At 39.9% G+C, this 16,747-nt stretch overlaps 1 protein-coding gene across 1 annotated transcript in view; it reads right to left on the reverse strand.

Moving 5' to 3' along the window:
* Window positions 1-200: 200 nt before the first annotated feature.
* abhd17c (abhydrolase domain containing 17C, depalmitoylase) overlaps window positions 201-16,747 on the reverse strand; it is a 41,362-nt gene continuing 24,815 nt past the window's right edge. Inside the window, exons 2-3 of the mRNA XM_028473799.1 lie at window positions 10,257-10,436; window positions 201-2,656 (exon numbers count right to left, since the gene is read on the reverse strand). Of these exons, the coding sequence (XP_028329600.1) occupies window positions 2,437-2,656; window positions 10,257-10,436 (400 nt within the window). The 3' untranslated portion in view covers window positions 201-2,436. The remainder of the gene's footprint in view (window positions 2,657-10,256; window positions 10,437-16,747) is intronic.

The following is a 16,747-nucleotide window of genomic DNA, read 5'->3' on the forward strand; positions in this document are numbered from 1 at the left end:
TTATTTGGAGTACTATTTAATTGAGCTACTTTTGACTTGGGTATTGTATGCATAACTTACTTTAAATCCAGGAACATTACTTCTAATTGACTAGGATATATCAGTACTTTTTATAGACTTCTTACAATGTACATTAATAAAGTTGTTTTGAACTGATCCAAAAATAAAATAAAACGTTTACACATCCACGTTCATGCATCCTTTATTTCATTATATGCATAAAAACATCCATTGTGCTGCCTTTCCAGCAAACACTTAACACCTTTACAGTACAATTAAGGCTCACTTCATTGGTTTGTTCCAAAATGTTCCCACTATGTGGTCCCACAAGCTTCATATGCCCCTACTTTGCATATTCTGACTCCAGTGTTAAAATCTACAAGACAAGGCAGCCCTTGGTTCATGGACCGATATGTCTAGAAAAACAGTGAAATGTACATTACATATGATCATCATCATCCAAATACTGTTGAAATCAACATTTAGATTGAAAAATCTTGTAAAATTTGATCCAAAAACAAAAACAAAAAAAAGGTCTACAGGAGGTTCTTCATTTTCTTTTAACAAGGAAATAAAATAATCAAGATGACTTTTTCAATTCAGAAACACTGGCTGGGTGTGAACTGTATTATGAGAAATCACCAATAACCATTGAAAGAAATCACTTCACAGCAATATCACATACTGTACGCAGTGTATCGTTCCACTTCCTTTTCAGTCTTCACTTGTTTTCCTTCTCTTGTTGCACAAAAATTAACCTTTCACACACAATAGTACAATCAGTGTACGGCGCTCATTGGTCATTTACACAGACATCTCCAGGTCTCCTTCTAGCTGTAGTGTCTTGGTCAGAGGATTGAAGTAAAAGCCACAAACTAAGGTCAGAGGATGGGGATTACGGGTTCTCTTCTTAGAGGCGGGGTCAACATGGCAAAGCTGCTATTGCAGTACCATGTTTTTCGTTCAGTGTTTTGTCCAAACGTTCCCACCTTCACAGTGTTGGACCCACAGGTTCCTGTGATAAATAGCAGCAGTGATGACCAGTGGCCCCTGAGGTCTTTGCATTTTTCAGGAATGTCAGACTGAAACGTGTACGACCATAAGGCGAGTTAATGGAAATGACAGCAAAATGAAAAACTCGTACAAAACCAGCAACAACGTACGGAGCCGAGTCTTCTGATTACAGCTCCACACCTTTATGTTACAGTAGTGAGTGGTGCACATCTGTTCTAACAGCTGTCACATCATCTACAGAGAGGCTGTAAAGTTGAAAAAAAAAAAAGGCCTGGTGCTCCGTCCTCTTCAGAGAGAAGTCAGTTTAATAGGCTGCAAATTCACCGCTGTGAGCTTTATGGACACAAGTCTACACATGAAGGCACAACATGATGTCATCACGTGTCACTGTAATTATTAGGTGAAGGGTTTGTAATCAGCTCTGTATTAATGACCTGTTATTCATGCATCACAAACACTTTGATTTATCTACGTTTGTGACCATTTGGTGAGGAAACCAAGTGTTAATATTGGTATTTTGGCCAATATATGCCACAATAAAGTCAGTAGAAATGTTTTTAGAATTTTTGAAAAAGGCTTTTTTCTACTTTAATCACTAAGTAGGAACATCTCTATTGATGTTCTAAACTATACAGTGACCTCGGTGCACTCACAGTTAATAATGTGCCAATAACGTGTTATACAAGAGAGAGAGAGAGACCGAGAGAGAGAGAGAGAGAGAGAGAGAAAGAGAGAGAGAGAGAGAGAGAGAAAGAGAGAGAGAGAGAGAGAGAGAGAGAGAGAGAGAAAGAGACAGAGAGAGAGAGAGAGAGAGAGAGAGAGAGAGAGAGAGAGAGAGAGAGAGAGAGAGAGAGACAGAGACAGAGAGAGAGAGAGAGAGACAGAGAGAGAGCAGCATGCATCAGGGCAAGTCAGGAACTTTAAAATCCACAGGAAATTCTAGACGCAACAAAATCTATCAGCAATTTTAAAAACTCGAAATAAACTTCATGGAATGTAAATGACAAAGAAATTATAACACGTTTATATACAGCAAAATCATTTCACATTCAAAGTTCAAATGTTAAAAAACATCCTAATCCACAAAGAAAAAAAATCACAAATGTATAAAATAAAATAGAAAATGTAACAGGTAGAAAATGATTTAAACTTTTGTTGCAAATGACACAAAATCCAGAATAAGAGCTGGAGTGGAAAATCAGGTGTGTGTGTGTGTGTGTGTGTGTGTGTGTGTGTGTGTGCGCGTGCGTCCTGGAGCTCAGATCATGAAGCACCATCAGCACTAACTGGGTGACTGAACAACTACTGGGACGTGTTTGTATTCCATCAAAGTAAAAGCACTTCCTCTCCACTGGAGGCCAGTGAAGCGTCTACCTGTGGGTAAACATGGAGACGTTTCTCACAGTGAACACATGGTTGTCCTCATGACGAGGGCAGCTCAAAGGAGATGAAGTGCTTGAGTCTCTCCAGGTACTGAGTGTAGAGTTCTATGTCATTGTGTCCGGCTCCTTCCACCCACAGAGGCTCCACTGCACGGGGACACCGCTCGTACATGGCCAGTCCGTGGGAGAAGTCGATGACCTCGTCCTCTGTGCCGTGGATCACCAACACTGGGGACGCCACTTTGGACATTTTGTCAATGCTGAGGGGAGAGACACGAGGCAGAAATTAGTACGAGGACTAGGGTCTGATAGAGAAGAAGTAGAATGATACAAGGCTTTATAAACAATGTAGAGGCTAATGGAGACTATGACTGTTTGAAATCACACACTAACGTACTACACTACTGTCTAATGCTATAAATAGATTAAAAAAATTGAGCGATTAATTATGCTCTGTAATGAATTAATCTCTTTTTTTAACCGCACCTAAAAATTGGTGAGAAAAGTCCTCAACCTGGGTTATTTTCATTTAATTACATTATTATGGCAGATCAAAGGATTGGCATAAAATTGCCTTTATAAAGTCATTCATCGTTTTTAACAGACTTGTAGCCATTTACATTCCTCTGTATTTGAAAGTAGTCCAAAGGCAGCTGCTACCTTTAGTTTAAGCCATCAATCAATCAATCAATCAATCAATCAATCAATCAATGTTTATTAAGCGCTTTTCATACAAACAGATGCAGCTCAAAGCGTTTTTACATAATTAAAAATAGGCAGTGACTATTCGCACGGTTGCCCAATCAATATACCGACATTCTATCCATATGCAGCCAGTTTAGGTCACGTGACTAAGACTAAACCTAGCCCTAAAAATGGTTGCGATATAGGGTTATAACTTAATCCTAACCCTAAGTCGCTATGTACGTGTACTTCGGTAATCGTACCAATAGCACCAATAACACCCACCCCGTACAAACCCTGTCCATCACACACAGACATACATGTTAAAATAATGACAGTGGCACATGGCTGGGTACAGAGGATCTAGGTAAGGAGACATCTTCACAAGGAGTCGTCTGCACTGTCTGTTGAGACCATCAGGGGAGAATATTCCTGCGTATTTTTGTCAATTTCCAAATAATGAAAAATACAAAAAAAAAACCAAAAAAAAAAACCATCAGGTCCATATGTAGTGCTATAATAGGGTCCTATAAAATCCTTTTTTATTTTTGTCCAAATTTCGTTTTTTTATTTCCATGTTTTCCGCATTCATTTTTTTAAATTCTGTTTTTTTTAAGAAAAATGAATAATTTTTTTAACTCCTGTGAGGAAACAATAAATACTAATAAAAAAGAAAACCATAGTTAAACAAAAATGTCTGTCAAACATAAAAATGTAATGTAAGATACAATTAAAAGGTATATATAAGGTATACTGACATGGATTATTCTGACTGCTCCTTTTTAATTATTTAGATGTCTGTATAAATATGTATGAGAGCAGCATTAATGCCACCCTATTTCCCCTCAGGGATCAAGGGTTTACTGAATCTGATCAGTTTTATTAAGTTTTTATCAACTTAATTTAAATGAACCTAATTCAAATGATCTTGATGACATCATTCCAGAAGGTAATTATTAAACAAAAATAAATGGAGACAAGGATGCATCAGTTACTTCACCACTAGGGGGCAGAATATTTTACAGTATTAGAAGTTATCATTCACCTACGATGTTTCAGACTCTACAATCCCTGGCATCGATGGCCTCGTCCACAACAACAACAACAATGAATCTTCTCAGTCCACCAGCCCTGAGGCAAAATAACAGTGCAGGTGACCAGTGCAATAAATTCCTGGATTCATTCACCACAAAAATTACGACTATCTGTTCTAACCTGACACCTGGCAATGTCACGCCATCCATTCCCCCAACCTCCGCACCAACATTCTCTCATTTCATCCTCACCTCACACAGACAGGTTGAGATTATCATACACAACATGAGACCCCCTTTCCACTGCCGTGATCAAATCAAATATCACTTCCTTAAGCCCTCTCATCACCACTATCATAAACTCTTCCATACAATCTGGTCACCTTCCAACTTCTCTGAAAACTGCGCTTATCAACCATCAGCTTATGAAACCTGATATATGATCAAACTACCAGCCCATCTCTAACCTCCCATTTCTCTCCAAAGTCACTGAAAATGTTATTGTCACCCAAAGCCATAACCACCTACACTCACACAGTCTTTACCAAAAATTTCAGTCAGGTTTCCGTTCCGCCCATAGTACAGAGACAGCCCTGATCAGTGTCACAAACGACCTGCTTGTGGCTGCTGACCAGGGCTCTCCAACCCTCCTCCTGCTCTTGGACCTCTCAGCCACCTTCGACACTGTTGATTTGAATGGTTTCGGTCCTACCTGACTGATAGAGTTGAGTATGTGGCCCTGGGGGGAGCCAGGTTGGGGCCTTACACCAGGGGTGCCCAACCTTGGTCCTCAAGTGCCCCTATCCAGCACGTTTTAGATGTTTCCCTCTTCCAACACAACTGATTCAAATGATTAACTCATCATTAAGCTCTGCAGAAGCCTGATAACGATCCTGGTCATTTCAATCAGGTGTGCATTACACCGTCACCTGTGGAGTGCCTCGAGGTTCGGTCCTAGGCCCCAGCCTCTTCTCAATCTACATGCCTTCCCTGGGCCACATCATCAGCGGGCATGGAGTTGTGTTCCATTGCTATGCTGATGATACTCAGCTCTATGTTAGGTTGGACCCCACATCATCACTATGGATGACTGACAACTTCCTTCAGTTAAACAGCTCCAAAACTGAAGGTCTCCTCATTGGGACCCTACACCAACTCCGATCCTCCTCCCTGACCGTTTACTCATTCACACCCATCCTCCATAATCTTTATTGGCTTCCTGTTAGGTTCAGCATTGAGTAGAAAATCTGTATTCTGACTCATCAGTGTGTCTACGACGGTACACCAGTGAACCTCAAAAATCAATAGTCACAAACCAACCTGACATCTCCGCTCCTCTGACAGCCACCAACTCCTTGTCCCAGAGACTAATCTCCGCACTATGGGAGATGGGGCCGTTCAGGCGGTTGCACCTCGATTGTGGAATGCCCTCCCCAATTACCTGAGGGCACCACAGTCTATTGAGCCTTTTAAAAATAAACTAAAGACCCACCTATTTTGTACTGCATTTTCTTAAAGGGGGTGTATGTTTTTTTCAGCCATATAGTACCATTCTATAGCATACTCAAATAACTGTGCTACCCAATTTTTTTTTGGAAAATCCAGCAAATATTAAAAAAAACTCCAAGCTTGTCTGACACGCCCATGAACACGCCCCCTTCAGTACTCATACAAACACGCATGGATGTTGTTTACTTCTGTTCTTCTGTGCGCTGTGTTTGGATACTTTCTACATTTTAACATCGCGACAATACATTAGAATGATTATCAAAGTGAGGAATGCTAACGTACGGATGGAGATCTCAGTCACCGACACACACACACACACACACGCACGCACGCGCACGCTTACCCGTGCTGCTGCTGCTTTAGTCCAGAAGAGGGATCGCATTGTGCCTGTGTACTTATTATTCCACTTTCAAATAAGCTTGTTTTAAAGCAGTCATCTGAAAAGGCAGGCAGCTACTACGATGAGCAGAGTAAACCAATCGACACACAGTTATCTCTCAGCTGTTTGCTGTGACTGCAGCTGATTTGACAGAGCTGGACATTTAATTTTGTTTTATTTTTTAATGCGTACATTAATGAGTACAGACAACATAAGCCATGGGTTTCTTACAAAAGTATTTAAAATAATCTGCAGATGCTGGTGCTGTGGGCTGAACTAAAGAAGAGAACATAGGAGGGGGGGAGACTCTGCTGTGGAGCGGTGGGCGGTAACTCGGCTGGTGACGATAGGTCCGAGGTGTCTCTAGGAGGTGGGGGCATTCCTAGGAGGACTCGGGCGAAGCTACACCTAAAATGGCTGCCGTCTGAGTTTTTAAAGATTACTCAAACATATATGAATGAGCCAAGGCAACACTCCAGGCATGTTTTTAATGAGGGAATGAAATAGTAATATTATATAAATCTTGAAAAAGTCAATTTTACATAATACCCCCCCATTAATATGTTTTTGGCTGCTTTTACTGTTTAACTGTTTTTACCTGTAGCACATGTGTTTTCATGTGTAAAGTGCAATACAATTACAATGTATTATTATCATCTATCGATAATGCATGGAATCACTGTCTGTCTGTCTGTGGCTCAAATATTTCTGTTGTTCAGAAAAAGACAGAGTTGATACTGCCAACGTGGTTGCAGCTTGGTTCTAAGATGTGTGACGTTGGATTAATTGCACTGCAATGTTACAGTTTAATGAATAATTTCATAAAAACCGTAGTCCACCAGAGCCATTACAGTCACGTGCACGCATAGAGCCAATCACTGCCCACCGTAGTCACATGTGCGCACCACAGCCAATCAATCACTGAAGAGCTGGAGTAGCCACGTGCACGCGTGGACCAAAATGGACTAGAACAGAGACGAACTAAAAGTGCTAATGCAATGTTGTCCGCAGCATGAAGTCCGTGGTCGGAGAGACAGAAAAAGAGAGACAGCGCCCGCAGCAGCAGCGTGGCTGAAGAAAAAGTTAGCCAGTTTGTAATAGAAGGATTAACAGTATAAAGTTGTTAAATCACCACGTTAAAAGCTGGAAATGGACTGATATGTAGATGTACACACACGTAACAAGAGGGCAAATGTGCAAGTGTGGCGCTACAGAAAGACACACATACCACAACTGTTGATATACACAAAAAGGCTCCAAACATACACAAAACGATTCCAAAAAACATACAGTACAGAAATGTGAGTGTGTTGAGCTACAGAAACACACACACAAGGTATTTATAATAAAAAATATACTAAATGAGTAAAATAAAACAAAAACCTAAACCATATTTATACAAAAAGTACACAAAACGACAACAGAAATGCACAAAAATATACAAAATGACTCCAAAAACACACAAAATGACATCTTCCAAGTTTCCCAAGATAGTTTTTTTCAAACCTACAAAGACCAACACCTGAAGCACACTGAGGCTAAATATCTTAGTCGATTCTCCACCTTTAAAAGTTCTGAAAGCATTTTAAGTGAGAAAGTGACCAAATAGAATATCAACATGTGCTCATTTGATCCATAAAACTTAGGGAAACACATTTCATGCCAACATTTCAGAGATTTTTTGAGAGACCGTCCATTGTGCTACTGACAAAACATCTGGTTAACTTCAAAACAAGAGCACTATTTACTAAAGAGTTAAAAAAAAACCTAATTATTTTATATTGCAATTCACAAGACACCATGGAAACAACATATACATATGATACACAGACATAATACAGTACAGACACAGTACAATAAGACATTAGGTGAGGAGTGGATATTTCCGAGAGAGAGAGAGAGAGAGAGAGAGACACACTGGGAAAGGAAAAATAAATTAGCAAGATCCCATTCATTTTAAATGATCTGGCCAAAGTGTTTGAGTGTGGTTTGGTATTGAGGGGTGTTTATTTTCACGAATGTGTTGACGATGTCGTCCGATAAATTTTTCCATTGTGGGATATTAATATTAGCTTTTGATTTCCAGTTTATGAGTAAAGTTCTTTTGGTGATAGTGTTACATGTAGGAATTAGCTTTCTGGTTTTAATGTGGTAATAGATGATGAGTCTCCAAGCAAACAGAGTGAGGGGGACAGTGGGATGTTTGACTTTTAGCTTGAAGACCGTCCCAGGACGATTTTAAGATCCGCTCGCAAAGCATGATGGGACAGTGGAGTCTGACTAGTGTGCATACTTCAAAAATGTCCGGGTATTTCTCACGTACTCAATCTTTCCATACTATCTAATGCAAATGCACTACATACTTCTTATTTTGACGTCAGACTTAGTCAGAGTAGTATGTTAGTCTGCAATGTCCAACACAGCATATGATGATAATTAAGGTGAAGACACCAACAATCCTTAATCAATGAAGATCTCAGTAATGTTGTACACATGTTGGAATGACTCAAAGAAAATGAGAGACACACACACGCACAGTGTGAACTACAGAACCATCAGCCTTGTCTTGTTGCCTGGACAGCACAGAGCAAAGCTTGACTCTACATTTCATTTCTTAATCGTGTGTGTATGTCAGCAGTAGCTCAGCCACCACAGCGCCCAGCAGTTCCCAAAGCGGTTAGTTAGAAGATTAATGTGAGAGGATCACTCTGAGCTCATTTCTTTCTCCACAGAATAAATCTATTATGACGTTGGCCTCAGTGCTGGGTTATACAGAATAAATTAAGACGGTCACACATTATCTAACTCAAAATGAGCAGGATTGTTAGCTTAGAGACACACAGAGAAAAGTCTGAGAGGAGTGAAATAGTCCTCTAACAGCAAACATTTAGTAAACACACACAAAACATTTTTTAAAACTGTGATGAGCTTCGTTGGCACAATTTTGTGATTGAACAGGACATGATTTTAGGTGGGAAAGTGAGTAATTTCAACACTATTGTTCACTAGATTACACTTCTGACACTATCCAAGCATCTAGGGATTTATATCAGTCCCAACAGGATCTTCATTTTAATTTTCCTAGATTTTGTGACCAATTAGGGTCACAAATGTCATAATTTGAGAAAAATTTCAGGATATTGTAAAAATTTTAAATAAAAAATGACTGCAATCATGAGATACAAGCACCGGGAAACCCCTGAGCCCCTACAAACACTGTTGAGTTTCATTTAAACCAATGATTCATGTTTTCTCTGTCATTTTAATTTCTCCTGCGAGCCAAATTGGATGCCCCAAAGAGCCGAGTTTGGTCCCCGGGCCATGAGTTTGACACTTATGCTGTAGTGTATTTGGATTGGGAGCTCTATCAAAGCTCATGTATAATAGAGATATAGTTTAGTTGGTTATTGCCATTATTCTGATGGTGGATTTAAAATAAAAATGTTATGTGACAACATTTTATTTAAGCTCCTTTTGTTGTACAAAACTAATAAACTTACAAAAATCGAAACAATGTCACAAAACATTTTATAAAGGTATTAAGTAAATACATAATGCCTAAATAAACACAAACACAGTGCTTAGTTGGGGTAATAAACTTTTTCAACACAATAATGTGTCTCCAACCACTAAATAATTCAACAACAAACAACTTCCTTTAAACAAAATAGCAGTACATGATTTTTTAACTAATCATTGCTATTGATATTTATGTGTTTTAGCAATAATCATGCAATTAAGTCTCAAGGAAACCTAGCCCCTCCTCCCATCTTTTATAGGAGGGGCGGGGCCAACAGTGACGGTTAGTGATGTCACTGATCCAAAACAACGTCACTGATCTAATCTCAGCCAAGAGCAAAAATCAATTGTAGTAGCAGGTGTTCAACCCATAGAGGGCAGTCACTGTGACACTTAACAACGAAAAATGCTCAATTTAAATAATTTGACTAAAATGAGAAGAGTGGGACTAGGATCAATAAACTACATTACTTCATACCTTATTATACATATTCAGCAGAAAAAAGTGGTTATAGGGTGTACGTAGACTTAAACTCCCTGTCTTTCTTTTCGGTAAACTTTCTCCACTAGTTTTGCTGGTCGGTTGGTTGTTTATGCTATTATCATTTTAAAATAGAATAGTTCATTCATACCATAGTTTTTTGTTTTTGTTTTTTACCCATGACTATCAGACCCATTGAATCCACAGCAGTTATTCCTGTATATAACCAGTAATGCAGTCTAGTCTGGACTCACCTGGGAAAGGCATCGAAGCAGTAGGTCTTGCGCGTGTCGGGGAAAGCCACTCTGAGTCCTGACATCAGTGGTGAGTGTAAGATGACGGCAGCACATTCATAACGAGCAGCCAGGTCGATGGTGGGAACCGTTCCAATGCTCTGACCATACAGAATGATGTTCTCTGGAGTTAAACCGTACCTTCACAAAAACACACAACACAACACCATTAACTCATCTAATACAGCACAGTAGAAACATTTGAAAATTAAACTTGCTTAAAGCTGATATCCGGAGTTTCTGAAAAATTTATGTTTATGTATCATTCTTTTGAAATGCAAAAAAATACCTAAAAAGTCTTTCTGTTCTACTGCCGGTGGTCATTCATATACATAGGCGACCGTGGCTCAGGTGGTAGTGGGTCGTCTTCTGATCGAGAGGTTGGGGGTTCGATCCCAGTACCTGACTATGTGTCGAAGTGTCCTTGGGCAAGACACTGAACCCTAAGTTGCTCCCAGTGGTCGACTAGCGCCTTGCATGGCAGTCCTGTCCCACTGGTGTGTGAATGTGAGAGTGAATGGGTGAATGAGCTGATATGTAAAGTGCTTTGAGACTGCTTCAGTGTGGTGATAAAGCGCTATATAAAATCAAGTCCATTTACCATAATGTATATAAGTCCCGCCTTTGTCCTATAGACCCCTATACAAATGCAAGACAGCGCCGACTTCGCCCAGCCAATAGGCTTCGACTTCCTGGAGCGGGCCACTGTCAATCAAAGTGAATGCGCGTGCACCATCACAACAGCAAACCTGTATCACCGAGCAGAATTGCATCAAGGAGGAGCCCTCCGAAACTCCAGTTACCCATTCCACGACTGCCGACATATAAAGCTTCTACTAAAAGTCTGGGTACAAAGCTTGTGGATAAACATCTTTGTGAACGCAACACAATTTTTTCTCTGAGCTGCTTTTCAAAGGTGGAGGAACTTGTTTCTATTAAAAGGATTCCAAACGGACCAGGATTTGGCGACATTTCTCATGGACAGGTAATGAACATGTTTCAATCAAAAGTTAAGGCACTAACAATAAATGTGTAGTTTTGGTTACACAGTAGTTTTTGATTTTGCATTAGAAGTGATCCAACTGACATGATTGATTTTCATTTAAAAGACAAAAATCAGAGAGAAACCTAAAATATGAATAAGGATAGAGAAAAAAAGAGAGGACGTGGTGCCAACACAACAAACGTCTAATTACACAGAATTGGAGGTATTGAAGTAGACACTCGCCTTTTCTCAACAGTTGAGGTAGCACGATCGAGAAACCATTTATCCAACCTTCACATCATTGAAATCCAAAAAACGTCACAATTCTACGCAACAGGAAGAGCAGCGGGGGCAAAAAACAAAACCTTTTGTTAAAAATAGTTGACTGTTATGGCTCTGACTACGTTATGATCACAGTGACTGATTTCTAATATTAGCGTTTTACTCTCTGCACTGTTGTAGGCGTGCCCCTAAAAATTAGACATGGTTGCGGTGCAGTCCAGGACCAACAGCGCACACTAACACGTAAGGGATTAGAAAACTAACTTGGCTCTGCAGGGAAGAAGGCGTTTTACAGTGCAGGGGGGTTTGCTAGTTTTCATCAGAATTGAGTTTTTTACCAAATTGAGGGGTGGTAGCAGTCTGCAATGCAGTAATCCTCCAGTAGCGTGTAGGTGGCTTACACAGGTTACACAGCTAAAGATAAGCACCAATGGCTACGTTAACATGAGCATTATTTCCCTTTAATTCAGAGGAAATGTTAAATCCTCTTTCAAAAGATTAAAAATGACCCTGTAAACACCTAATTCTGAATTAAAATGGCCATTTCGAATTAAACTAAAGTAGGTGGCTAGTTGATTCTGGTTTTAATTCTGAATGGAATCTTGTATATATTAATTTCGCTTTAAATTAATTCCGGTCATCCTGCGCATGCTCATACTGTCATGATGACACGCTGGTGATAACGTAATCCAAGAATGCTGCCCGAAGAAGTTGTTGGACTCGAGCCGAGACTATTTATTTAATAAGAGCCTTAGAAGATATTGATATAATGAAGTAAGTGGCTGGATGGAAGCTAGAGGTTAGATTTTAGGCCTAAGCCGAGCTGAAATTCAGGCCGGGTCGGGCCGAGATGTCATGCATTAGAGTCGGGTTGGGCTTCAAGTTCTGGTTATGTTCCACTTGTGTGTATTCAGTGGTTAACAGATGTTGAGATTTCCCATGGCCGAGAAGGCATCATGGATACGTGCAGCTTTCTCTGCCAATGTGTGTCTTTGTTTACATGTGTTTTTTGAGTGTTGATTAGCTGGGAGGCTGGGGAAAGGGTGAGCATAAGCGGGGAAGAGTGAACAATTCTGTTCCCACGGTAGTGTGAGTGTATGACGATGTAAGACGATTCTTTGTGTTTATTTATTTTTGGCGTGTTACTACGAACTCCATTAAAGCCTGTAAAACTGTGATAACGGTTTGAGTCACGTCATTACAACACCTTTTGGGCAATCTAACCTCTAACGGAAGCATATGCACACAAGGATATCAGCAAACAAAACAGGCTTCATCAGGGACATGAAGCCCTGCACCAGACCACACAGCTTCACAAATGACGCGCGGGTCATCATAAATTTCTCCTTCCAATGAAAAACCTGTATTGTGGAGGTGGAGCAGCAGTTGCACTAAATATAGGCTCTGATTGGCAAAAGTACAGTCATCTCCCTCCTTTCTCCTCCTCAGCTGACCAATGTGAAACAGTACGTTATCGTCAAGCTGCTGCTTCAAAACTACAATCAAAATGAAAGTGAAAATAGCTAATATGTGGTCTTCTATGTTGTAGCCGAATAGAAAAGGTTTGTTGTGTTTTATTCCGCTGATAGACGTGATGTCACTTTCGCCCCGTCCAATCAGAACCCTTCCCAACCCCCGATTTAACCTGTATTCCATGTAAACCTCAATTCTGAATTACTATTTTCATGTAAACATGAAACAGAACACTTTATTTCAGAATTATTTAATTCCAGATTAAAAAAACATCATGGAACCGTGGCCTAAAGCTAAAGTTTATCTGCAACCAATGTGTACTGAGAGTCGCTATTGGGAACCACAGTTCTCTTTCCTAGACGGGTGAACAAGCTTTGATTTCTACTATCGGTGGTGTTTAGAACAATTTCAGCCACACTGGTTATGCTATAGCAGGAATAATCTCTTTAAATTAGTGATTTTAACTGAGGTAATGAGCCCTGTTCTAATGGAAATATAGTGGATAGGTTACAAATGGGCAAGTAACATTAACTGTATTTACCAGCAACTCAAAACAGTGATTTGAAAAATGTGAAACTCATTAGACTTTCTAAGTTGACATCTGATAATCACAGATTCAACTGATGTGGGCAGAAAAAGAATGTCATTGTGGTTTGTGTGTTTGTTTTTAACAAAGCTGAGCAGGCTGTTTTCCTGCTTCAAATTTACACAGACCACATCTCACTACAAACAGGACCATGCTATTGGTGAGCTTCTCCTGAATCCTGAAGAGGATTTTAATTTCCTTTATTACTTAAACATTACTATTTCCATCTAACAGGCTGTAATGCAGCCAAATCACTGAAGTCAACAGACCTGACATAACTTAAATAGCTGGAGAATTAAAGATGTGAGAACTTGCTTTTGCCCGACCTTGTTCTTTTCACAACTTGACTGGTTTTATTTCATTCTAGACAGTGATTTATGGTTGAACTCATTCTCTTTATCCAACATAGCTACCACAAATTCTTTGTGATGTCTTAACAGTGCAAGTAGAGTGGAAAGCGGCTTTACGCTGAACCATGGCATCACTTCTTATCTTCTTGTTTTTGAGTAAGTCCAGCTGCAGAAGACAAACTGTAATCACTTGTACTGGACTGTGAATACATCAATAACAGGAGATTGTGACAGCTGCGATCAGTAATGTCATGTATCTGGCTCCAAATCTTGTTCGGTCTGTGGTACATGCTATTGTTACACTTTTTTTTCCTAAACGAAGCTTTTTGAAGACTGAAGTACTGTATGACTGCATTTCTTTTTCTATCTAATATTGCAACAGAGGTCAGAGAGGTGATAATGGTATAGTGGTGTAGTTGTCTCTTGAAAGATTTCTTTCTTGCTGAGTATCTGCCCCAGAGCTTTAGTACAAGTCTCACTATCAAATGTGTCATGTACTGTACTCCCCTATATTCATAAATTATTATCTACATCTCAAACAGGAGAGAAAATGGTTTTTACACTATTGCACGGTAACGCGATTTGCCACAAGACATATTTCACTTGAATATAGTGGTTTAAAGTGAGAACGGTGAGCTGGGTGACTAACAGTAGGAGCTCATTTGATCTAAAAAAAAAAATTGGGTTAGTGACAGGCTGTGGAGTGTACAGCATAGCCATGCATACTGATGAATAGTTGACTTAACTGGCGTACCGTATTTTTTTTATGCTGTACTTGAATTAGCTTAACAGTAACATAACCAACTTAGCATCTGCATTGCTTTAACCCATGGAATTCAATTCAGAGGGTCCAGCTCTTATAGTGGGGTCTCCTAACCCTCTTCCCCTGGTCAGGGGTCTGTAACCTTTACTCTACAAGGAGCCATTTAACTTAATCTCACCTGGATTAAAGTCCTCCTGGAGCCAAAAAAAATACCTTCTCAATGAAGACAATGCAGTGTATTAAATTCTATACAGTTAAAATTATATAGAATGTTTGATTGATATTGATCATGTAAATGGCAACTTAAAAACAGTTTTAAGTAAAATGAAATAAATTGACTGCGCTCAGCATGTTCTTCCTTTTTACTGCTGCCCTCAATGTGAGCGCACACTCAGTGAAGGGCTTGTTATGTCTGGCTCTGTTCGCGGACCGCGCGCACTCCAAAGGTGCACGTTGGTGTTTATAATCGGCGCATTCACCGTTGCGTTACCCACAGCCAAGTTGCGTGAGCGTGCACCGTCTCCTCACACGCGGGGAGAGAGAGAGAGAGAGAGCGAGAGAGAGAACCCTGTGGGACGTGAAAGCGCTCAGCCGCTCCGTCCAAAATAAGGTCACCATACGCACTCGCACAGATGCGACCAGATGACATTTTCACTCACACACACTGAAAAAATAGTCGAATATGCGACCAATTTGGTCGCAGTCTCGAGCCCTGCTTTCAGACTCGGGGCAATGCCTGGGTATACAGAAGTGGTTCTTGCACACATATTGGTCGTGAATGCTCAGGCATGTCTTACTCTATAGGATAAGTTTGTATAACGCTTAACCAGAGATACATTGAGCCCAACAGCAACGGGATTCAAAATAGTATAAACTGGGAAGTGTCAGTTTTCCATTCCATACAAAGTCATCTTTAATTGTTTTTGTCTCATTTAGTAGATGCTTTAATAACATACTAATGTGTATCTTCTAATACATATCAGAAAGTAGTCTTGCTACTGTGTACTATTATTTATATTTATCCAGGACATGATATGCATTTGTCTCCTAACACAACGAACATGAGGCGAGTAATAAGAGTGTGGTGTTCAAAATGTAGAATATAAAAAAAGATTGGCAGTTGTGAAAATACATGGGAACACAAAAACAAAGAAGGAAGCAGGCACAGGGAAAAGGGAGTACAGCAAGGCAGTGATGGGACCACTGTTGCATCAAGTCAGAGATAATGCTGTCAGATACTTGGCAGCTGGTACCAGACACGCTGTTCTACTTCTGAGCTCAACGCTGACTCAAACCAAAGCAGATTCTTATAGAGTCTGACAAAGACATGTTAATGGAACCAAGACTGTCAAATAGAATAGATGGTAACATGCTGAAAATGGGACAATAGGCAATTTTTGTATTTTAAATAAGAAATATTGAGTAATATTATCGGAACATCAGTGTAACAAAGCTAGTGAATGACAGTTAACTAATGAGGAGTTATCATTTAACAACTGGTTTAAATTGTGTTCATTGCAACAAATACAAAGTGCCCTTTCAGCACACCAATGCACCAGAGAGAAGGTTGGCAGTAGTAGCTATCATAAATAACATGCCAGTCACTAGGGTGCAGAGCTGACATGCAAAGTTCTTAGCCACTGTTAGCAAATGCAAGTGAGAGGCACAGGCACGAGTCTTGTAGTGAGGTCCGGGGTAACTGAAGATTTTGAAATTTATAACCCTTCGAAACACTATTTCCTGCATTATGATGACCAAACTTTGTGAAGTAAAGGTAAAGTTTCATGAATTTTATATTTTTCTATTGTTTTATTTAGTTGATTGTTTTTTGTTTAGATTATGAAGCACACTGTTTATATTGGACGGTGATTATTGGTTACATACTCAAGCAGAACGTACGTGGAGCAAACTCAGCGCGGACTGTCCTCAGAGCGTTCATACTTGAGTGCAACTGGAGCGCACTGCGGCATAGTAGTTTCCAATAAAATCCTACACTTCCCACAATCCTCAGCA

This window comes from Gouania willdenowi, chromosome 3 (assembly GCF_900634775.1).
Source record: "Gouania willdenowi chromosome 3, fGouWil2.1, whole genome shotgun sequence".
Classification (NCBI taxonomy): Eukaryota; Metazoa; Chordata; class Actinopteri; order Blenniiformes; family Gobiesocidae; genus Gouania; species Gouania willdenowi.